The following is a 24,964-nucleotide window of genomic DNA, read 5'->3' on the forward strand; positions in this document are numbered from 1 at the left end:
GTTACTGCTCGTGTTTTAAAAAGATAGAGAGAGAACATTAACGGCAAGAATCCAGCTCCGAAAAGGCATATAGATAAAGAATTCACACAATATTTACTACAGGACCCATGGTTAAATAAGCACACGTATCACCCCTTACATCCCTCCCCCTTTTCGTGACCGCCTCCCCGTTTGTTGCTCGGCTAAAGATGGCGTTAGTGGCTAACCGAGACGATTGTTTTTTGTTTGATTAAATTAATGCGGGTGAGAGGAAGAATGCAGCAGTAAGGGTAGTTATTCTTGAGACGAAAACTCAAAATATTTAGAATAAAGTTAGGCCTATTGCATTCCCACCTTAAATAACTATATCGTTTGGTTGGCCTTCTCACATATGTAGGCCTGTTTTTTAGGGAGTGGACCAAAGCCACACGAACTCCAATTCCCAGCAGCATTGCTGAGGGGTTGTCAGTTTGTAATTCTTTCCCACTTGACATGACGGTATTTGTAGTTTTATTTTGATTACCTTTTTATTGGACTTACTAAAATCTTAAATAGATTACGGTTGATGTTTAAATATTTTTCATATTTAATTTCTTATGACTTGATCATAGGGAACTTTAAAAACAATTTTGTCATCAACACCCCCTCTCATTCTCAATGAAATCCCAAGTCTCTGAACTGAAGTGACTTGAGTAAGGGGGTCAAGCCATTGTGGCATCACCACAACAATGGAAGCAACTGAAAAAAGCACCTTGAAAGAAGCATCTTCATCTTTGCCTGAATCGTCACTTACATGGTGCCTATCTCAACTCTCAAAACCTGGACCAGCAACTGAGGACCAAACAAAAGTAATGACTGGGAAAGACACAGGTGGTGGCGGCAGAGAAACGGACACCAAGACCAAAGCCAGGCAGTGGCGATCGCTGGTGGCCATCCGCACACAGCACATCAAAGGAAGTGGCAGTGGGATCACCCGATTTAGACTTAAAGGTGGACTCAAGCCCCTTCTAAACCTGATCAAGGATCCTAAATGTTCGAGGAAGACCCTGGACTTGGCGCTCAGTATCCTGGCCAACTGCTGCACGGAGAGGGAGACTCGGTTTGTGGTAAGCTTTAAAGATGAAAGATCTATACGTAAGCTTTGAATGTGAAAGAACTGAACAAGAAATGACTATGAATGAAAATGTAAATGATTTCATTTGATATCTTATCCCTTCCAACTTTTCCACCTCTGCAGGTACGGAAGCTGGGTGGAATATCGGTTGTAGGTAAGTGACGGGTGATTATAATCACATTAATTATGACTAGTGATATGTCGTTCATTGCTGAAAATGTACTCTGTTCTTCGTAGTGGATATTTTGAAGAGAAATGTTGCTGTGGTAACGGTCCAGAACAGGGCGGCCAGAGCTTTGGGGAACCTGGCCATGGATCCAGAAAGCTCAACCCTCATCCATTCTGAAGGCAAGTCTCACGACAACTGTCTGTCTTGCTGCATTATTGTGTGGTGTTTATATTTTGGGGGCCTGTGTGCCACGTTTGACAGTTGATGTTATTGTACTGATGATACTATTAAGAGGAACACTCCGGAAGAGTTTTTATTTGTAATGAATGAATGATATTTTCTCTCACACAGGTGGCGTTCCTCTTCTTCTACTCTGTGTGTCCCTGTCATCTGCCCCTTCCTCTCCCTCAGCTGATCCAAGCAAAGCCCCTTGCCCCAAAATGGAGTGCGCCCAATCTGCTGCCCGCACGCTTCTATATCTATCTGATACGCCCGCTAACCGCCTCCTGCTGGTCACCCAGGGCACCTTGTCTGCTCTTGCCCCGCTCATTGCCCCAGAATACCCCCTTGGGCTGAGGCGGGCAGTCCTCCGAGCCCTCCACGAGCTAACAAGGGGATGTGGGATGGAATGTGCCAGGGAAGTTTCACGTTCTGGGGTCCTTGCTCAACTTGGAGTCATGGCGTCAGGTGAGACTGGGAAACATTTTGAGGAGTTTGCTTTGAAAACCCTGGCCAACTTGTGCTCTCAAGGATGCCTACGTCCCCTAGTAGGGTCTCTCGGGGCCATTCAGAAGTTTACGGAGGAGGTGAAAAAGGATGCCTTGAAATCTGGAGTTTTCTTGAAAGCCCTCTGTCTATGCTGCAAAGAGGCCGTGAACCGTGCCAAGGTGAAAGAAAGTGGTGGTTTGGAGGTGCTGATTGGCTTCATGGATGCCCACCGGAGTCACCCTCTTTCACGATTGACTATTTCGGCGCTTGTTGACTTTGTCTATGATGAATCTGCACTTGAACAGTTGCAGGAACTGGGACTGGTTCCTTTGCTTGTGGCCCGACTAGTAGAGCTGGCTAAAGGAGAAGAGTTTTCTGCTGGAAAGATGGATGTGAGCCTGACCTCCACTATGTCTGTATCAGAGCTTCTCTCTGCATCTTGTTTTGATTCATTTGACTTCCCACCAGAAGGAAACAGGAAAGAGGAAGCGGGGAAGGATCAGGGTCTTGGTTCATCCAGCTTTCTAAGTCTGAGGTACAGTAGAATATACTATTATTGTGTATTATCATATTGAGTCAAAGGTTTTTACATTTTTGTGGAAATGTGTTTTTATTTTATTTTTTACCACTACCCAAAGCTAAACCTTTCTCATTTTTGTTTACCCAGGTCTTGGCTGGTGACTGAGGGTCTGATCTCATCCGAAGGGGATCTTCCTGAGTCCGCTGGGTGTGTGGAAGGGGACTGGGGAAGCCTTCATACCCCTTCCTCATCTTCCCCAAGCCCTTCCTCTGATGGTCCTTCCTCTTCTAAGTGCTCCTCGCCTTCCTTGTCTCTTCCATCTACCTCCCCCAGAGCTGCTACCCTGTTTAAAGTCACTTCCTCTACCTCGGTCAACCCTGCGGCTCCACTCCACCAGCCGTCTCCTTGTAAAGATGCAGCTCTCTCCGCCCCCAGTCACCAGCCCTCTTCTGTCTCTCTCTCCTCCCCTAGTAAGACACCTCACACCCTTCTCTCCCCATCCAAGTTCTCCTCTCCTCCAAGGAAGAGGCCTCGTGTTCAAACAGCTGTTTGCTCGAATGTGGTTCCTCTTGATGCCCCTCCCTCGGTACCACGCACGTTGGCATTCCACCACCCCTACCACCCTGAACCCTGGGCCCCTGAGTCCCCCATCCTGCTCCTGCTCTCGCGCTTCTCCCACGCCACAGACCCCAGCTCTGCTCTGGTCAACTCAGGCATTATCTCTGGCCTGCTATTTTACCTCAGCCAACATCAGGACCCCAGTGGCAGGTGCTTCCGCTTGCTGTGCAGACTGAGCTGCAACCCAAACTGCCTGCAGGCGCTGGTCAGGACTGGGTCAGTGGCTCTGATTCGCCACTATCTCTGCCAAAGAGGCATGGAGAGAGAGGAAGACAAAGGAGAGAGGCAGACAGACAGAGTAAAAGCAAAGGTTAAACAGCTTGGTAAGTTTCATTTTTGTATGTTGCCATTGTTGTGATGTATTGTTTTTTGTGGTTGGATTTAGAGTGTACAATTATGTCTTTCTACAGGTCTGACTCTGCTCAGTAATATTCGTGTCCAGTGTGAGTCTGGGTTTGGGTCTGGAGTCCTCTCCCACGTAATGTTGTCTGGCTCCGAGTCAGACAAGTTGAACTGTGCTCTGTCTCTGCCTCTTATAAACAGGTGAGTCAGACAGTAAAGTTTCATACCTACTCCGGATCCACTGTAATGCTCTGAAACCCAATTATTTTAAACAGGTATAAAAGAATAACGTTTTGTTCCTCCTCAGTAACAAGGTCCTATTGAAGAAGCTATTGCTGGACAACGGTGGTCTTATTCTGGCTCTGGAACCCATGGGGTGCCCAGAGGACAGTGGTGCAGAGGGGCACAGCCAAACCAACGAGTGCAAAAGATTTCTTTTAGATTGGCTCAATCCACCTCAAGAGTTCTCCGCCTCCAAGCTCAACTCCCTCTACTTTTCCTTGCTGACTGGTTGTCTCTCCAGCCTTATAATTTGCCCCAAACCAGATCGTCCCCAAACCACAACACACCAACAAACGACCCAGACCCCATCAGTCTACAAAACCGTCGAAAATTCACCCCCTCCTTTAAAAAAGCCCCGGTTAGCCAACCCGTGCCCTTATGAAGACTACGCCTTCGACCTTCTCTTCCTGCTTGACGACGGGACCCGGGTCTCAGCCAATCGCGAGGTGGTGTCTGGAGCTGAGGGAGCTGACGTGGGGTCCGAGTACTTCAGGGCTCTGCTGACGGGGGGCTTTGGGGAAGCAGCCAGCGGCTCCGCGGAGGCCATTCCTATCAAGGATGTCACCAGAGGGATGCTGCTTCCGGTGCTTCACTACCTGCACGGCTGCCGTCTGAACGCTGCCGTGGAGAACGCAGAGGAACGGGAGGGGAAGGCCGGGAGGGGACACTGCAGAGTTTTGGGATCGTTGGCCAGTGAGGGGATTGATATGTGGAGACAGGGGTCAGAGGGCAACTCGGTGGAGGAACCGGGTTTCCAGAAGACGCCTTTGGCGGAGGTGATGATTGGAGCGTGCCGTTTTTTAGTGACTGAGCTGCAGAGGGAGGTGGAGGATATGTGTGTCGCCGTGCTCCTGTCTCCTGGACGCACTGCACCTGATCTCTCTGAAGAGGCTGGAAAGAAAGCGTCTTCTAATATGGACCAAAATGGACCAGAGGGGGAGTCCGCTGATAAGAGCCTGGCAGAACGCACATCTGGGCTGGATCTGAGTGGTTCTGAGGTCCACGCCAAGTCCCAGACCAAACCATGGACAGTCGGGCAGGTGGATAAGTTACATGTCTCAGGATTCTGTTCTCCTCTACAGACAGAGGGTGAACTGAAACCTGCCTCTGTACGAAGACCAAAGGCCAAAGTTATATCAAATATAATCTCAGACATAGAGACAGTCTCCTCAATCGTCAACCAAACCCCAAGATCAAACCCCAGGTCTATAATTGGCAAAACATCGCCCCCTACAGGATCGAAGCTCACATCAACGCCCTCTGAAGGACATCTGCAACATGACACAAATTCAACATTGGACTCTTCTTGTTCTAAAGCCGTCCATAGGCGCGGTGTCCTGGGAGCCCTCCTCCCTCAGATATACTGTTTTTCCCAGGTCTATAGTTACCCCAGGCTGGGCAGGGCCTGTCTGTCTGTGCTGCTGGGGTCCCAGAGCTCCATGCAGCCTTTCCCGTTCTCCTGGGCAGGAGACTGCCTCTGCAGACTGGCCAGAGAGGCAGACTGTACTGACCTTCTGAAACGAGACCTAGTAAGCCTGGTTACAACGGCACTGAGCTGAGGGAGGAGAGGAAGGAGGCCGTCAAGTTTGTTGACGGACGCAGTGGGGAAAGGGGGGGGGGGGAGCTTGTTTTGGATGGAGAGGCTGAAAGAGACGGTATGACGGGACTGAAAGAGAAACGCGTTAAAAACGTTAAATTTTCGTTACTTTTTTTTCATTCAAGCGATTTTGCATTGATAGCATTGATGTTTACAAATGAATTGGCCGTTAGAATCCAGCATTTACATGTAGATTTCAAAGGATCTAGCTGCCATGTAAAATGATAGTTGCCCAGTGAGCGCACAATGGAAAATGTAACAAATGGTTATATATTGCTATATTATAATTTATTGAAAGTATTTTCATGTAATATGCTAATGACATTTAATTTAGAAAATGTTTTCCGTTATAATTTTTCTTTAGAATTTGAAATGTAAATACATCATAAAGTAGTTAAGAAGACGAATAACAAGCTTGTATGACTGAAACAATCAGGGATGGACTGAGTGCCATTTTGTGAATGCTGTAAATAAAGGGTTCTAAAAGCTGCTAGCTGATTCAGAGATATAGATTTCACCCTAATGTGAATTCACACACCTAAATAAATGTTTGGTAACATTAAAGCAGTTGCATTACCATAATACGTCTGTCTTTGATACTATCTTAACACCATCTGAATTTCTGCTACGATTTCTGCTACTATGAAAGCTAGTTTCATGTCACATTTAGTTACTTACTTCTGAGATGCTGATCCAAATCTAGACCCAGTCAATTTAAAGTGTATTTACCTTTTTTTTCTGTGGCAGGATATTTTACCAACACAGTGGTCATTGATTTCAGGTAATCAGACATGAACAAAGGAAATGGCACTCATAGCATCAAGTAGTAAGTAGGATAAACTCCATTTTATTACATCTGACAGGGAACACCATGCTGTAGGTGCTTACTGGCCCCAGGCTCAGTGTGATCAAGCAAGGCATGTTGCAAACAGTACAGGGAACACAGTCCTGTATAGGTCCTATTAGTGGTCGGAGCCCTCAAAACCAGTAGGAAGAGCATTTGTATGAGGGTTGTGGAATAGAGAGTGGTTTCCATCGCCCCAGGGCCATGCCTAATGGAGAATAGACAAATAAATTGAGTCAACATTTCCAAGATAGTTTAACCAACAAAGGCATTTGACTCTCTGAACTGTAAAATGTACAGTTACTGAATGATAAACAGATGCAGTTAAGCTCTAGCCGTGGAATGACCCCTTGTGGCTTGTGTCTCACCTTGGTGCGGATGCGAAGGTGCGGGTAAGGGACAAACTCAGGATTCTCGTGGGTGTGTGCCTGTGTCTTCATATAAACGTTGGCCATGCAAACAGCCACACCAGGCAAGGCCAACACAAAGCTCAGGATCTTCCAGGTCTTTGCTGCGGGATTTGACACTTTATCAGATCACAATGGTCACACTGACCAATAGCTAGCGACAGAGATACATTCTATATGACTGGGATTGAGGAAGACAGACCGACCTGCTTGCTCATGGCTTCCCTCTGATGCGGCTGCAATCACCCGGCGGGCCACCATTGCGGTAGGAGACAGAGCCATATCTTGAAAAAGAGCACATGAAAAATGAAGGGTGTTAGTTTGTCGTGTGTTTCAGTGAGAAAGAGATGCACAGTTGTCAGTTACATTTACCAGACACTCTTATCCAGAGCGACTTACAGTAAGTACAGGGACATTCCCCCCGAGGCAAGTAGGGTGAAGTGCCTTGCCCAAGGACACAATGTAATTTTTGCACGACCGGGAATCGAACCGGAAACCGTCTGATTAATAGCCCGATTCCCTAACCGCTCAGCCATCTGACCCCCATAATTTGTATTTTTTTGTCCCACTTGCAAAGCTGAAATTATTTGAAAAACTCTGTAACATCTTATTGCCATATCACACAGGCTAGGAGACTTAAATGATTTATGATCGCAAGCCCCTTCCTTATCTACATGTTGAGGGTGTCCACTCGGGCACTGCTTCACCACTGCTTCACCACGTCACGTACACCAGGTTCTTTATAAATAACAGGACGAGTCACCTTATTGCGATTTTAAAACTGGCTATGCATATCTCATTCAAACGTTTCAGACTGAAAAAATGGTCAAAACATGTCGAATGCATTATAATAAAAGAAATTTAAGCAAAAAAAACAGGCTGAGTTGGAGGCCTAAGTCTGTTAAAGGTGATATGCAAGAAAAGGCATGATATTAATTCAGTTCTCATAATATGGTACGAAATAATCAAAATGCTAACTTACCGTCCTAGATTCAAGCAGGTGTTTAATATGTAATAACCTTTGTTTATTTTTTTAGGCCTTTCCTCCTGTTGCTTTCTCTTTCTCCACCTTTCCGTGTGTTTGTCCTTCAGTCTGTCCTGAACTGAACTGCCCTGAGGCTCCTCCCCACTGTCTGTCGCTCTGCCAAGAATCATGAAGTTTATATTTGGTCAAGTGCAAAGGCAGGCGAAATGTGTTCGAGGAAAGCAGAGAAAGCGGAAGACTCGTTGATAATTCTGCTGTTTTAGTTTGGCCTGTGTGATTTTAGGAAAAGCTTTTGAGTGTGGTTGCTGTAAATGAAACTATTTTCAAAAACAAAGTGACCTTTAAGTTTTCTGAATCATAGGCTTGTATAAGCCAAAGCCATTGTAAAATATTTATCCTAGTTCTGTTTACTTAGTCACGGCTGATAAGTGTATCTGCTAGTGGACTGCTTGTCCCTTTAAATAACTGATGTCTCTGACTTGAATTAATTCCAGTTGGACTGTATTACTGTTCAGGAATAGCTCTTAATATGTCGCCATAACACGTGCTGTCGAGCTCCGTGTAACTGCCCCACTACACAAATCTCTCTCTCTCTCTCTCTCTATCTCTCTCTCTCTCTCTCTCTCTCTCTCTCTCTCTCTCTCTCTCTCTCTCTCTCTCTCTCTCTCTCTCTCTCTCTCTCTCTCTCTCTCTCTCTCTCTTCTCTTACTGTATTTCTTTCTCTCTCTCTCATTAGGTCACACACACTAGCATTAACGGCTAGAAAAGTGCTGTGTAATACTGAAAAAAAAAAGGTTTTATTACAATTTACAGCAAAAACCTATTTCGAACATGTCATGGTTTACTGTCATGTCATGGCATACAGACTGTAATGCGTGTATGTATGTAATACATATCTGCTCTGTGTGTTTAGGACTGTTTTATTTGTGATTTCTTACGTGAATCCTGCATTTTCACACTATTTGTTGAGCGTGAACGGTCTGTGTCTGAGCAGCTTCCAGGTCCAATGCAAACATCAGGCATCGCCAGGCGTGAAGTCAGTGTGTCAGGGCCGGGGTTAGTCACTCAGCTGGGCAGGCAGTCGGGCTGTCTGGGCCGTCTGGGACAGTGTTATTATGGGCACAGCCCATGTCTTACTGTACGTGTGTGTAAACTCATCAAGGTTTAACAAAGACACACACACACCAGCTTATTACCCATACTAGACAGGCTGACTCATGCAGATCATTTCCTATGCTTTTATACATCTTGTACCACATACACCTGTTTATATTAACCTGGCACGCAGCGCCCAGGTTCAGAGACATCTAGACTCAACACTGCTCAGTGCACATACACGATGCACACACTTACACACTCACACTTACACACTCACATTTCTACTGCATGTCTTCCTAATGCCAAGACAAAGACGGAGATAGATAGATGGCTGTAGGTGCCACGTTGGCGTGGACACAAAGTTAGTGAGTGCGTGCGTCTGGTTGGATTGGGTCAAAGCAGGTCATGCTCTACAGGGAATGTCTGCTTCAGGATAGTTTGTAGACATTTTGGAGCTTCATTTCTCCTAATCCGTTGACATTACCTGTTTTTTCCCCCCATTAACCCTCGTGCTGCCTTCGGGTCACATGACCCAAAGGTTCATAACGAACCATCGTTGTGTTTACCCAATTTTACCCAATACAAAAACAAATTAAAATAATTTTCTTTTAACCATTCCAATGTGGGGGGTCTGAGACAGCCCGACAGTTAAAAGAAAATGCTTCACTTTGTTTTTGTATGAGGTAAATTTGTCGCAATACGACGGTGGGTCAACAATGACTGATGGGTCAGAATGACCCGAAGATAACACAAGGGTTAAATTAGTCTTCCCTCCCCCCAACGTTGCCATGGCAGCCTGCTTCAAGTTCTCAGTGACACTCTTAGAGCGGGGGCCGTTATTGCGAAATCCTATCTGTCGCAGTAACTTGGTACACTGTATATCCAAACATTACCACATGTTCAAAACATAGTATACTGACTGAGCATTTGATGAGGGCGCCTAATCTGTCAAATGGAGTGTCTGTTATTTATACAACCTTGAACTGAACTCAAACATCAGTCCGCATCAGTGCCTTGGATGGTACAAAACCATTCATTTCTTTCTGTGGTGCCAAATCAAGTTTAGGGCCGTAAAATAAGATCAGAAAGTAGTTTTATCATTCGAAGGAGAGCCTAGTATATCTTTTCTGTGCAAAATCTGCTCAAATCTGAGATTTCCTTTCTGTTTTGCCACCTCCTATCACTGAGTTGGAGAGGAGATAGAGAGGCTTTGTACAGCCACACCTTCATGTGAAATTCTAGGAGAGCGGTGACTACAAACGGCGTACGGGGTGGCTGTACTAACCCAGATGTGGCAGGGAGTCAGGTGGCTGAGCGGTTAGGGAATCGGGCTAGTAATCTGAAGGTTACCAGTTCGATTCCCGGCCGTGTCAAATGACGTTGTGTCCTTGGGCAAGGCACTTCACCCTACTTCACTTTTGGAGTAAAGGGCAGCGAGGGCCGGGCCCTCCCACAAAAGCACATTCTGAAGGATATGATGTGTGTCTCTGCCTCTGTTTTTTATGTGTCTGTGCTGGACAGGGACTGGGCCTGTCTGGTTTGGGCTGGGTAACCCTGGCTGTAGACACTTGAACAAACCTTCAACACAGAGAATCCACCATCAATATTGTCACTGTCTGAGTCAGACAGCAGGGGATTGGGAGGAGAGACAGAGAAGTAATGCAAAAGGAAGGACATGTCTTTACAGTGGAATCTTCCATACTCTGTCTCTCCAGTCAACAGATTAACAGGGTCCATTGTCGATGGAAAGGCAGCATAGTGTCAACTGTCTTTTTCGGTTTTGTTTCCATTTAAATTAATGACTATAATATGATGACCAAATTCAAAGCTAACAGAGCATAACGGATCTACACTTTGGTGGAGTTTTGCTGCCCAGTGCTTAGAAACTAACTAGACCAGTGTGGTCTACCTCTGAGGCTACCAGCGTGGCTACTTTCACTGTACCGTGCAGGGCTCATATAGCATCCCCATACATTACAGCCTCAATCACATCAATACTCTGACATCCTCTGAGAGCAGTGGTATCCATTTAGGATCCACCACATCTGAACAGTGATCCCACACGCAGACAAAAGAGTCTTAATCGTTAAGGGGTCTCAAGGCGCCAACCCCTTCCAGATAAACTGTCTCCATATGCCAATGATTTAGAGTTTCAGTACTTACCACGCTGATCGCTAGTGTCAGTGGACCTTAGCATTGCTGCTTGCCTGACCTGTGAGGCAGGAAACAATAGATCATCAGAGCAGCCAAGCCCCCCCCCCGTTCTCTGTCTCTTCAGCAGTCATGGTGATTTGGCAGACTGATGTGTTTGTAAATGTGGCCCTCTCTCATCTCTGTTTTTGTCAGTCTCGAGACCCCTGTGTCCTTGAAGAGTATGTCTCTATCGATTTTGTCAAGGGCTTCGTTCATCTCTGATACAAGCATTGATTTGGTGTCAGTTAGTGGGCGTCAGTCTTCGAAATATTGTGTTGGTACAGTTCCTCGTTCGTCCTGTCTCTTGCACCTGCCCAGACAAGCCGAGTCTGGGAGTCAGGTGGTCTTTGTGTTCTCAGTGGTCTGTGTGGTCTATCCTTTTGGACACGCTACACGGGGCAGCGCACTAATATTAGGACCTCCAGCTGTGCGACCAGAGCTGCTCACAAGGTAGCAGCGGGTCGCCCGAAAAGAATGAGACAAACACGAACATATTTCAGAACCTGGCTTTGTCTAGCGGTGCCAGGAATGTGATCCCGAGTTGGGATTATGTGACGCACTAGCGCACAGTATTCCCAGGTGTTTATCGCCAGGATCAAGGTGTCTAAGGAGACAGATTATTGGTATTCAGAGGAGGAGTTCCGCCTGTCTTCTGTAGAGGGCACAGGCTGCCCAGACTGTCAGACACAACCAGAGGGCATGGGGTCCTGTTAGCGAGATTGAAGTTGCCGGCAATTATTTATCTTTGCCACTGTTGTGGTGGCAGTGCCGCAGATGTAACATGTTTTGGTTTTCCCTGTCTGAAATGATGGTGTGTGTGTTCCTCTGTTTAAATGCATGTGAATTTCTCTGTGTGTGAGCGCATGATATGAACGGTTAAGGTTAACGATAAAGATTGCTTTGGCCTGTAGACCTTTGGGGATCTTAGCCACACTTGAATATATAAGTTCAGTAGAGCAAAGTGTTTTCTGACCACACAGAAGCAGCCGTCCAGATGTCTGTCCACACCTTGCGACCCCTGTTCACACTTCCTCTCAGTCAGCGAGCCAACACCGTCTGAACCACCACGCTCCTCCTCCCCTCACCTGTACGTTCTCTCTAAAGAATCTCAGAACCAAGACCACACACCAGAGTTGTTCAGTTTTCAACAAGGTGCATGCAGTGGTTGTGGTGTGGTGTTTTTAAGATTGACGCTACTCTGATGTTGATAGAAGACACTCAGAGGTAGAACTTGGGTGGTAAAGGTACATTTTATCACAGATGAGTCAGCCGTGGGGTTTGTTATTCCCTTTACAACTACTGAAGACTAAGCTATGTGGTGTGGGGGTGGTGAATAAAGAAGTCCCACATTGTATTTTAACGTTGACATTGCTGTAACAGTTGACTGAGCAACTTATAGCCATAGTCCTGGATAGCACCTTGTTATGATACAGAGAGCTGAGAAGAAGACGTTTCCAAGACGATGATAGTCATATTGTTTACTAAATGTTTTATGTGCGCTTAGATGTTTACTGTAGGTGGACAGTGAGCCTGAAGACCACCTGGAGAGGAAGCTAAAAGTTGGCTCCTGCTGGAAGGGCCACAGGTGCATGGACCAGCGTCTCTTGGTTAGGACTGAGATGGAAAACTTACGTTGAGCCTTACAAAGAGCTGAAGAATAGCTCTCTGAGTATTTGGATGGACATGATTACAATGTCCCTCTGTTAGAGGCTGATGAAAAAGTCCCTGGGTTTTGTGAACAGATGAGGAATATTTCAAACCGGTAACATAAAATTCCACTTTAAACATTTATGCTAGCGTGTTCTTTTCTCAGTCGCACAGCACCTGGCATAGGAGTCACCCCCAAAATGATGTCACTTTTACGCACACCCTTCTTCCCATTAGGCTGTTTGTGTGCATTTAGGACATTCTGTTTGCTTGTTCTTATTCTTTGACTGTTCTCATTTTTTACGAGGTGCAAAGTCATGCTTGTTTGGTCAAAACAAGACTGCCTTTATTTCTGTCTCACAGGTTCAGTGTTCCACTTGTTTTTTGTAACAGTTTTCTCATAAAACTGTCTCTCTCTCTCTACAAAAACATCCTCGTCCATCTATGCTTCACGCTGCAACCGTCAACTTGTCAACTCTCTTTTTTTTGAGCATCACGAGTTGGTCTACATGAGCATGTGTGTTTTGCGAAAGATACGTGAGTGCGAAGGACCGTGGACGCGTGTGTGTGTGTTGCGTTTGTATTTGTGTGTGTGTGTGTGTGTGTGTGTGTGTGTGTGTGTGTGTGTGTAAGTGCGGAAGAGGCCAGGTAGGCAGACAGAGGGTGTTTGCTCTGGGCAACATCCTCAGCTTCGCTCCCTTGGGCAGGAATTTATTTCTCAACTTCCAGTCTCTCTCAGGCCTCGGCCTTGTCATAGTTCACCCTGGTCCTCTACGTCTGTCTGTCTCCATTGACCTTAAATCTGCTCCAAACCAGCCATACATTATACTGTGGTGACTGTAAATCGCCCTGTGTGCTGAGGTAATGTGACCATGTGACCTACACAAACATTGGGTTTAGAAGAGGGGTTCAGGGAGGTTGTTAGGAGGAAAAGGGGAATTCTGGGAAATGGGATTTGATCTATCAGGATGAAAAGTGGGGGCAGAGGAGTTTGGATGGGCTACCAATAGGTTTAACCCTGTATACCCTCTCAAAAGGGAGTTTATGGAATGAAGATCATTTTCAAGGGGTTGCAAATTCATGATTGACTTAATGTGAATGCCAATGAAGGAAAAAATTGTATTGCAATGTATCACTATGATACATTGTATGATAATGTATCACTATGACAACTACGACGAGAATATATTTTGGCAACGCACCTCAACTGCCTATAAACCTTTCCCATCTAGCCAATGTTAACTGCTGTCTATAGTTACAATGGTTCTCTGTTTCTTTGCCCATACCTTGCCATGATGTCATCCATGTGTTCTTGAATCAAAGAGATGGTTCAAAGAAGTCATGTCCTCAACACACATTTATAACAGATCAGTGTAAATAGACTGGTTGCCCTCTTCTTGATCAGCCGCTTTGTGTGTGTGTGTGTGCGCGTGTGTGTGTGTGTGTGTGAGAGAAAGAGAGAGAGAGAGGTAAAAAGTTGAGTCTGACTGTCTGCAGATGTGGAGGATGCCTTGATTCAGTGATGCCCAATTGCATGGTAGAGGGCAGGCCCGATCAGGGGGAGGGCGTGAGTGAGAGAAGCATATAAAAGACCGGGACAAACCCTGGGGCAGTCTAGTTGTGCTGTATCCCTATCCAGCCAGCCAGTCTTCCCCTTCCTGTCTCTTTCTGTCTCTTTTCTTGTCTCTTTGTCTGTCTGTCTGTTCATCTTTCTGTCTTTCCTCGGACCAGGTCTTCCCATCATGCTGGTACGAGCCTTCCTTCAGACCTCGCTGGTCCTTTGGCTGGCACAGCACACTCTGCAAGGAGGTAAGACAAACAGAACAATATGTGCGATGGAGTGACATAGCCATAAACGAGAGAAAATCTAATTATTTTAATTACTGTAGGCCAAAAGCTGTACTAAGGCCAAGGGGAGAGAGAAGACAGAAGACAGGAGTGAGGGGAGAGGGGAGGGGAGAGAGGAGAGAAAACTAACACTTGATTGATTAGACTAAGCATACTTTCCTGTCTAAAATGATGATGCATGTATATTTGCCATCTTTAAAAGGGGGCTCCAGAAATTAAGCTAATTTGCACGTGGCTGCAAATTAATGATCTGATCTTTCCTACTCAGTGAAACGGTGTCAGAAGAAAAAAAGAAATCTTGAATTAATGGTTAATGTGTTCAAAATGATTTTTTTAAATCACATAATTAATTAGCTTTTTGCATCTAGAGTGCATGATTTCTTGATATTGATTGTGAATTATATCCTCAACAAATATTTTGAAATTACTAGCTCATTCCATTCTTAACAATTGACCTACGTGTTCTGAAAAACTGTCTGAAAATGAATTACAATATTTTTTTACTGGATGATCCAGGTTTTCAGTGGGAGTTTGGTTAATCCCAAGTAAAGTAATAAAAGTAATAATCTGAAAGTCACTAAAACTACTATAACATTCCCAATCTTTTATTTGGCTTTGACAAGACATTATCCTGTACAAATTATCATGTTTAATTTGTACTTATTCAACATAATTGAACATGTACTGTACTACATCAACTCTAGATGGCATGGCTTTCATATGGACATGCTGTGTGCAATGACTGATGTACAGTACATGATTTTACAATGTGTCTAAAGCTATTAAAAATCTATTTGAATATCAAGCTCCGACAGTTGGTATACTCTTCTGAATGTCTCCAATATAGCATTGATGTGTCAAATATTTGATGACTATGACAGATCAGGTATATGAAAAATAAGTACCTAGTTCCTAGAGCTCAGCTATGTGAACCTGGTCCGCCCAAGCCCAGCGTTCTTGGCAAGTCTCTGAAGTTAATATGGTCAAATAGTTTGGAATCAAAGCGTTGAACGGTGAAGTGGCAACGGCAGTCAAAATGTGACGACCCGCTGCGAGCGAAGTCTTTACAACTGACGCACAGTCTCTTCATTTTGTCTCTCTTTGCCCTCCATCAATGGCTGTCTGTTTCTCTCTCCTACTAAACAGCGAAAGCTGAGTCTAGAGAGATCGGAGCCACCCTTTGACGTCACCCAATATTTAATCAGATGTCAAGGTTTGAGATTTCCCATTAAATGTCATGAAGCAACTCTTGTCTGAATGACATTTTGCAGGCATTTCAAATTTTTAAATTTAAAATAATACATACATAGTAAATAATTTGGGTTTGTTAAGTAACAATGGTACAACCAATATGACTAAGAATTTCAGTACATATCAGTGCTGGTAGTTTGGGACCAGGGGAATGCTATCCCAGGTACAAAATATGTTGGCCTATTATGTTGTACTTCTAAATTGAACAGAAAATTATTTCCTTACTTTTAACTATTTCAGTAATTTCATATGAGACATAAAAATGTATGTTAGGCGATGTTCAACCCTACACAGTCTGAGAGGGCCTTGCCTGTAAAAAAAAAAACGTCCACACTTGTCTGAAACTCTACTTTAAAGAGTACTTTAATTTGTAAATTATTACAAGAAGAACATGTTTTAAATCTTTAACATGTGAATGTCAATTTCTGCATGATCACTGCAATGTATTTCTGCACTATCATGATACTGTAGCTTGTTGCATGGTTCAGATTTGAACTTTAAACAAGCTCTTAATTAAACATGTATAATATACATAGACAAACTATTAAATTGGTAAGAGATCTGGCAGAGATACAGTTCTGTCCCAAGAGTGTTTGCAAGGGGATACACGTGAGTCATGCGCCATCGCATCGAGGAGTTTGACACCTTAGGATTAAGTTTCTGTCCTTTGTAGATGTGCTGTGGAGCAGCATTTCTATTGGTTGTCTTGGCTAGGGGTGCATGTGACAACCGTGTATGAGCAACATGTTGTCACTGACACATAAAGACATCCAGCTCAACATAAAGATTGTGTTTTCCTCCTCTTAGGAGTGAAACCTGGTGCAGGCATGGGAAGAATGATGCCAGGACGGGGTAGGAACCAACAATTAATCAAATCTTCCACAATAACTGACTTTGAGCGTGTTTGTGTTTGCATACATGTTTGTGCCTCATAACCACTCATCGCATCTCTGTTTCTCCTTACTCCTCAGGTGCCAGTCTTGGCCCAGGTGCAGGGATGGGAGGGGGCAGAGCTGGAGGTCAGTGGCTGGGAGCTACTCACATCCTGTGCTTCGCATCACCACACAGTTAATCAGAGCAACCAAATCTGTTTCAGTTCATTGTGGTAAGTCCTGGCGGTGTCTAACACTCTTTGCTTCATCGGTCTCTTAGGCACGGGCTCTCTGGGGATGCAAGGAGGTCGAGGTTACGGTGCCAAACCTGGGAAAACTGGTGGAGCCGGAGGTAAGCCGGACACGCCAACTACACACGTGTAAAACATTATCTGGACGCTCTTGGATATCTTATCGTACTTGTGTTTTCTGGGGAATCTCAGGTCGTTATCCAGGAGCTCAGCTCGGAGGAGGTGAGTGGTGTGTGGAGTCTCACTGAAAGCATTCACTCTCGACACGCATGTATGTTGATGTCATGAGTTTGTGATTTTGTGTCTCTGCTGTTTCTCCCGCAGCGGGCTACAGAGGCCCAGTAGGAAGAGGAGGAGTGAAGCCAGGATATGGGCCCCAGGGAGGTGCAGGTGGGGGTAAGGACAGACCCTCTTCTGGGTATCTAAGACCAACTGAAGTCCGAATATTAATGCTTGAGTCTTGATTCACTCCTCGTGGAAAAAGCATCACATCTCTTGGAAGCATCCACTGCTCAATTCTATTTGTCTCAATGCAGGTGCCAGTCTTGGAGCTGGGATGGGAGCAGGCGTGGGGATGGGAGTGGGGATTGGGAACGGACTGGGAATGGGCCTGGGCACTCAGGGAGGGAAACGTGGAGGTGAGTAAAATGTGACCAACACCAGAATTTATTCATGTTCAGCAAAGTGGTTGATATGCTTGTGTGTGTGTGTTTTTGTCAGGTTATGGTGGCTATGGAACCCAGCCAGGTGAGTGTGTGCTTTGTGATTCTGCTGTTCGTTTGCACAGACCAGAATACACAATTAATTTGTGATCTCTTTAATTATAACCCTCCATCATATTTGTTTGTCAGATTTAATCTCAGCAACACTGAAGTTTGTCATTATCTGTAACCTTGGGATATCTTGTCAATTGGTTCTTAGTTGCCAAATCACAATGTGACCTTGAATTACATGACAACAGTGCCAGGTTCCCTATGGTAGAACATGATTGTATGTTTTAGCTGAGATTTGCAGACATGTGTAGATGTCCTTTGACCTTGCTGCTGGTCTTGTTGCTAGGATACGGGGCTGGAGTGGGACCAGGAGCGGGCGCCAGACCTGGTAAGACCAATCACAGCTGACCAATCACAGCTCACCAATCACAGCTGACCAATCACAGCTGACCAATCACAGCTGACCAATCACAGCTGACATGGCTCCCACTGCCTTGAAGTCCAAACTGCTTTATCAAGGGGAGAGATTTCTCACACAGCTCAAACCCTTCAATTCACCCAAGAGACCACAAATTCTCACCCTTGGCTGTGTGCATTGTGGATGGATTTAACATGAAATCTCCCCCACGACAGAGGTGACAAAGGAACTGCCAGAGTTTGGTCACTTAACCAATTTTGAGACCTTCTCAGAGTCCAGGTCACCTGCCCCTTTCCACCTGCCCCTTTCCAACCTGCCCAGGGGGTAGCAGGTTGCCTCCTGCTATCCCCTGCTTTAGCTGGCTCCTATGACCATGTCCCTCTCTGACATCACTAGGTGCTGGAGGTGGGTACCCTGCTGGACAGGGGGCTAAGGCTCCTAAACCGGGTAAACATTCCATCACTGCTGTCTACGTTCATGTATGTTTGTCATCGTCCACATCGGTCTGTCTGTGCCTGTGGGTTGACTCCGTACCAGTTACATCCATAATCTTTGCGCAATACATTGTGTTCCGCAAGAGCCATGAAACAAATGCATGTGGGTTGCACATGCATTTTACGCATGAAGGAGAGATCCCCCATGTTATCATGTTAACACCTGCTGTGTCTCATAACAGGATTAGTGGACTGTATGTAAGCATAGCATGAGCACATACAGTCTAAATGAGTTTCCCGTGAGTCCTCCAACCCCATAAGCATAAAGTAACCGGTATTTACTATGCAGGGTTGAGTAATATTAATGTTGTGGTCTCCAGGCAATGGTGCAGGAGCTGGTGGAACCAATGGACAGGGTGCTAGATCCAACGGTAAACCTGTACATCTCTGCCTGTTGCCCCACCCATTCTAACGGGAACGCAAAGTGCACAATGCATGCACTGTACTTTGATATTAATCTATGGGAATAGATTTGCCTGATATGGATCCTGGCGGGTATGATGGTGCGATATATAATTCATTCGCATGTGATGTTGACACAGCATGCCAAGATCTATCATATGAAATACTGTACATGTCACATCGCAACAACAGAAGACGTTTGTTGACGTTCACATGCGCGGTTCTGTTTCTAACTGGCCCGTGTGTATCACATGATTGGGTTCCCTCTAACAGCACGTGTTTGTGTTGGCATGTTGGACGAAGCAGTATTGAGTCATCATCAGTATGAAGTGTGTTAAGCTACTTCAATAAATGTTTGCGCTTCTCTGGATAATTTTTACAATGTTGTCGTCTGAAGTAAGCGATTGAGGTTTTCTTCCTGTCTCCGTTGGAGTAACCTATTTTAAATATGAGTGTTGTGGTCTCCAGGCTATGGTGGAGCTGCCGGTGGGCCTACTGGACAAGGCGTTAAACCACCCAAATCTGGTAAAGCCTTCTCTTCTCTAAACGTGTGCTGAGTTTCTGAGATATAGAAGTTACATTTCAACTACTGTGTGTCCTCTGCAGATAGATTTAAGCAATATCCATAAGGTTTAGGTGCAGGTGTTTGAGGGACTTGTCCCTTCAGGTCTCCTATTCCTCAATCTGTTTGTGGCGTTCCTGTCTCTCTGTTTCTCACCGTTCATCCCCTGGCTTTGTCAGTTAACGATGTTGGCTGAATGTCGTGTCTTTGTCCCACCAGGCCACACAGACTGTTGTCTTGTGTGTGCAAGATATGGTGGCAGTATCTTGTGTTTCAATGTTGCGTAAAACCTGTCGATGTTGCTTTGTCTCCGTCGCTGTCCTCGTGTGTGTGTTTCTGTGTTAGTGTCCGTGTGATTAATTGCCGCCCTCGCGGCTCAGCGGGTTGTCGTAGTCGTCTTTGCTGTTTGTCTGTGTCTCGATGGGATGTGGTGGTGAAGGGTCATGTGACCCAGGCCATCTTCAGCCCACGTTAAACCCTCGTTTCTCGTCTCGTCAGTGTTCCTTGTCTGCGTCTGCTCTTCCAGTCCTGTCTCTCTGAGGAGAGTTCATTACTTCTGAGGAGCTCTCCTCATTTAGTTTTTAATGAGTGCTTTGGGACCTGGAGACAGAACGGCTGATTAAGTTTAATTGGATTTTCAGCTTTGCGAACGTTTTGAAGTTCTTACCCATTAGAATGTGCCAGAACAGAGGCTGTCTCCAGGTCCCTTGCAGTTCACCGGTGCATGGTGATGATGTCTCTCTGCCAGGTGTGTCTGCGGCAGATTTAGGAGGTCCTGGGAAAGGCAATGAGGGCGGACGTGTTCAGACACAGGATTTAAAAGGAGCGAAAACCCAAGGAGCTGTCAAAGACGGTGCCAGCAGCTTTGGACCTGCAGTGCCAGGGGTCAAAGGGGCCAAAGGGGGCCTTGGATCCCCTGTTGCTCCTCCACCACAGGTTGGAAAGGGTCTGGGACCAGCAGCCCCACTCGGAAAGGAGTCCAAAAGCGTTGGTCCCGGAGTTCAGCAGCCATCCCAAAAGGTCAAAGGTTTTAGTAGTTCGGTCGTAGTCGAGATGGGAGTCTGGAGCCTGGGGCCCCAGGGTTCAGCTAAGAAAGGGGGGGTTCGTCTCGGCCCGTTGGCTCAACCACCACAAGGAGCCCAAAACAGTGAAACCCCAACCCCAGATGGTCAGGGAAGCAAAGGTCTAGGTTCTGTCGCTCATGATGGGCGGGGCTCTAAAGATGATGTCGCTGTTGGACAAGGCGCAAAAACTCTTACCCCTGTGCAGCAAGATCTCACAGGCTTCAAAGTAAGCGAGTCCACATTGCTTGCTGGGAAGAGCGTCCAGTCGAATAATAAGGGTAACGTTTTCATTACTCACTCTATATCTGTTTCTGTCTTTTCATAATTTATTTTCCATCCTTTATAACTGGTTCCATCTAAACTGTCTGGCCCTTAGGCTCACCCAGCATAAACTTTATCAATCAGCCCACTGGGAAAAATTGGGATGTGTCGCCATTTTTCTGTCATGTGTTTGAGTAGAATATGTGTTGTTCCTTTAGCCTACTCCTCCAGTTTTACGTCTTCAATGAGTGGACCTCAGAGAAAAGTTGTAGCTTCTTTCTTTGGTTCCAGACATGCACATCAGGGATCAAACTGGACATGTTCGAGGCAGATGATGCATGCGTTTCATGGTGTCAGTTGATGAATGAATGTGGACGTGACAAAGAGCCTGCACCCACTATTGTTTCTGTGATTTCTTTGACTGAGATGGTTGCATGTGTCGTATCTGTTTATGTAGCAGATGTTTGATTACCGTATTTCTTCGTTTAAACTCCGCCCTCAAATAAACGCCTCCCTCGAATAAACGCCGCACCAAAAATGAACATTGTGTAATAAACGCTGTGGCGTTTAATCGAAGAAATACGGTATACGTGGACGGAATTATGGAATGGTGAAGCAGCAGACAGTCCACTTGAACGTTCTAATGGCTTCAAGGTTCTAATGGCAGTTTCAAGAACGACCATGTGTCTGTCTTTCTCCTTTCCGATGGATGCCCTCAGGTGCCTATGGTTTCAAAACGTATTGTTTCACGATTGGAAGCGCTCAAGATCTAACAATGTCTGAATATGGGCCTCCCTTCCTGTTTTTTTTGCTTTTGACTGATTTGGTTTTGAGTGTGGGACACAGATATAAACATTGCTTGTGGCATGCTAGGAAAGCCATCTCAAAGTGCCATCTCAAAGTTCCTTGCCTGAGCATCTGGATTGCATGAGTAGTAATGCATTTATTGGGATTAGGTACAGGAACTCGAGGTCTCAGTAGTGTTAAGAACAACTGCCTCAGCATTCTCAAATGTGTTTACCTTTTCTGCTGAGTTGCAAAGCTGATCATCTAGTCTGAGGTTATGTGTAGTAACCAGATTTCAGTAAAGCTGTTGTGGTCTCCAGGATATGGTCCAGGAGCTGGGGTGCCCACTGGAGCTGGTGCTAAGAATGGTAAAGAATATCTGTATGTCACGACCACCAGTTTCTCTCTGTTAGCCGTGTTCACACTTGACTTCTTTTTTCAGAAAAAAGCGCTGCCTTCAGTGCCTTTTTACATGCAACCCTATGGGAAAAGGAAAAAGAAGGACGCCTTTTTAAAAAGCGGCCGCCTTTTAAAAACTTCTAAAAAAGCGCAGCACCCGACGCCGTTTTTAGTTCAATTCTCTCAACTTTTTAGAAAAGCGCTGGGTGACGTCAAGCGCATTTCTGACAGCTGACCAATCAGGACGAGGAGAGTAGGTACGAGTGTACCTTCCCTAGTAACCTTCTACCTTAGTTACCAGGCTATGGCTCCTCAAACGCCAAAGCTAAAGCAAGTAATTGCATTTTATTCGCCATAGTAGCTAGCTATCAATAAGAAACCAACGGAAAATAACGGATAATCATGTATCGCTAGAATGTATGATTCCGGTTCAGGTTACAGAATTCTCGTCAGAAAGGCGCTTGACGTCAGCCAGCGCTTTTCTGAAAAGGCAAAAGGCGCTCAAAAGGCGCTGAAGGCAGCGCTTTTTTCTAAAAAAATAAGTCAAGTGTGAACACGGCCTTTACACAGCATGTCGATGGTCTTCGGCACTCTTTATGTGTTTATTATGGGTGCAATCGAAAGCAGAAGTATCTTGATGCCATTGAAAAGGGTTGTGTGAACAAAAGTAACCACTGTTGTGATCTTCAGGATATGGACCAGCAGCTGGGGGTTCCAATGGTCAGGGAGCCAGAGGTAATGGTGGACCTCTCTGACCTCTGACCTTGTCTCTCTGCCTGTCTTAGTGCATCTATTAGTGGAAACCACTGAAGTTCCTGTGTTGCATGTATGGAGATGCTACTATTACATATTACAAGGAACAATGAAAAGCATGTCTTTACCATGTTTATTGGATGGAGCATGTTTGGCAATGTACTGCTGCCACTGAGAGTGTTGACAGAGATCCTGTTGGTCTCAAGAGTACATTCCTGGAGCATAAGGGTCACCTGGTGCTAGAAGCAATGATTGTGACTACCGGTATTTGTTGCATGCGTCCAAGCCCCTGTTTGGAATGAGCATGTTTGAACGTGAGGCCTGAGTCTGTGACAGTGTCTCAGTTATTGGCTAGTGGTGAACAAACGTTATGGTGGTTTTCTGGGTAAATGCCTGCTAACTTCTCTTTCTCTGCATTTCAAAGAGAACCTCTATGTATTTCCACCGAATGAGTTTTAGAAACATTATTGCATGTTGTTTTAAGCTGTGATTGGAATGAGCATCTCAACTCGTTACAGACTAGTTGCTGTCTTTGCTTTTGAATGGTCAAAATAAGATTAGTTGTGATCTTCAGCAAATAGTTTTGAAGCTGGAGGTCCTTCAGTTCTTAACAGCAATTGTAAGACTACCTTGCATTTTAGTTTTTGACTGGTGTTTGCATGATAAAACAAAATGTTAGAACACGGCCGTTTATGCATCCCTCAGACAGTATTATATAACGGATGTTGTGGCCTTTACCAGGATATGATCAAGGAGCAGGTGTGTCTGCTGGAACTGGGGCTAAGAATGGTAAACTTATTTGGCTATTTTTGCTTCAATCTCAATGAGAGGGTAGTTCAAAAAGGTTGAGTGCGTTGACTTTTGTTGTGATCTCAAGGGTTCAGTCAATGGTAACCCTCAGCTAGTTCAGAGTTAAGCTTTGACTGTTTATGGATAACAGTTTGGTTCTGTTACTACGACACAAAATATTTGTCAAGAAACACCTGAACATCATGCAAGTTGGGACATGGTAAAACCAAAACTGTTTTGGTCTCTGTGATATATTCCAGGAGCTGCTCAGACAAATGGAGGTGGTGCCACAACTGGTAAATGCTTATAATCGTTGATTTTCTGCTTCCATCTCTATGTAAGAACTCTGCAACCAATTGTATTGAGAAGTTGGCTAAGTAGGTTAAGTGTGTTGACAGCTGTTGTGACTTCTAGGATACGGTCCAGGCGCTGGTCTGGGAGCTCCTAATGGTCAGGGGGCCAAAAACAATGGTAAACCTTCACTGCCCTCTCTGTGTCTGTCTGCATGTCTGTCAGCTTTTACCCTGTGGCTTATTTTCTGCCTTGATCTTCATGTAAGAATTCGGTTGAGAAGGTGGTTAAGTATGTATGGCTGTTGTGACCTCTAGGATACGGTCCAGGCGCTGGTCTTGGAGCTCCTAATGGTCAGGGGGGCAAAAGCAATGGTAAACCTTTACTGGCATGTCTCTCTTTATGCCTGTCATAGTGGAAGGGAAGCAGTTTCAAAGAGCATATTGGGAGTCATTGTTAGTCAGGCAGGTTGTGGTTAAACCAAACCATTGTGGTCTGCAAGATATTTTCAGAGAACTAGTGTGCCTATTGTAATTGTTGCTAAGAATCGCTAATTCATTTTTTCTTTTCGATGTGTCAAGTAGCCTGTAATCATAATCTTTCAAATTAATAATCTCTGAATGCACGTCTAGTGCTCTCATTGATTGATTGGTCGAGAGTATTCTGAAGTAGATTATAAATGTCTGTAAAATGTTATGGTCTACAGGATATGGTCCAGGAAATGGAGGTCCCTCAGGTGCTAAAAGCAATGGTAAATGTCTGCTGGCTAAGTCTATATCTGTCACAGTTGAGTTCAGGAGGATCATGTAATTGTTTAGCTAAATAAAGTATTATTGCGATCTTCAGGAGGATCATGTAATTGTTTAGGTAAATAAAGTTTTATTGCGATCTTCAGGAAATGGTGCTGGAGCAGGAGGTCCCAATGGTCAGGGTGTTAAAGGCAATGGTAATCCTTTTCTGCCCTCTCTATGTGTCTGCCTGCCTGTCTGTCTGTCTGAATGTCTGTCTGAATGTCTGACAGTCTGACAGTCTGTCTGTCAGCTTTTACCTTGTGTCTTATTTTCTGCCTTGATCTTCATGTAAGAATTCGGTTGAGAAGGTGGTTAAGTATGTATGGCTGTTGTGACCTCTAGGATACGGTCCAGGCGCTGGTCTGGGAGCTCCTAATGGTCAGGGGGCCAAAAGCAATGGTAAACCTTTACTGGCATGTCTCTCTTTATGCCTGTCATAGTGGAAGGGAAGCAGTTTCAAAGAGCATATTGTGAGTCATTGTTAGTCAGGCAGGTTATGGTTAAACCAAACCATTG

General features: G+C 45.1%; 2 protein-coding genes across 2 annotated transcripts; one reads left to right on the plus strand and one right to left on the minus strand.

Annotated features, from left to right (window-relative positions):
• Positions 1 to 707: 707 nt before the first annotated feature.
• On the plus strand, positions 708 to 5,902 carry armc5 (armadillo repeat containing 5). Its single transcript, XM_067233359.1, has 7 exons — positions 708 to 1,085; positions 1,217 to 1,247; positions 1,331 to 1,441; positions 1,614 to 2,505; positions 2,638 to 3,431; positions 3,519 to 3,651; positions 3,758 to 5,902. Exons 1-7 carry the CDS (start codon positions 708 to 710, stop codon positions 5,289 to 5,291), a joined length of 3,873 nt encoding a protein of 1,290 aa, XP_067089460.1. The 3' UTR covers positions 5,292 to 5,902.
• Positions 5,903 to 6,148: 246 nt separating this feature from the next.
• Positions 6,149 to 7,721, minus strand: cox6a2 (cytochrome c oxidase subunit 6A2). The gene is made up of 4 exons (XM_067233358.1): positions 7,563 to 7,721; positions 6,787 to 6,864; positions 6,542 to 6,684; positions 6,149 to 6,381 (listed from the first exon to the last, which is right to left on the minus strand). The coding sequence occupies exons 2-4, from the start codon at positions 6,860 to 6,862 to the stop codon at positions 6,292 to 6,294; spliced, it is 309 nt and encodes a 102-aa protein (XP_067089459.1). The 5' UTR covers positions 6,863 to 6,864; positions 7,563 to 7,721; the 3' UTR covers positions 6,149 to 6,291.
• Positions 7,722 to 24,964: the final 17,243 nt, after the last annotated feature.

This window comes from Osmerus mordax, chromosome 3 (genome assembly GCF_038355195.1).
Source record: "Osmerus mordax isolate fOsmMor3 chromosome 3, fOsmMor3.pri, whole genome shotgun sequence".
Lineage (NCBI taxonomy): Eukaryota > Metazoa > Chordata > Actinopteri > Osmeriformes > Osmeridae > Osmerus > Osmerus mordax.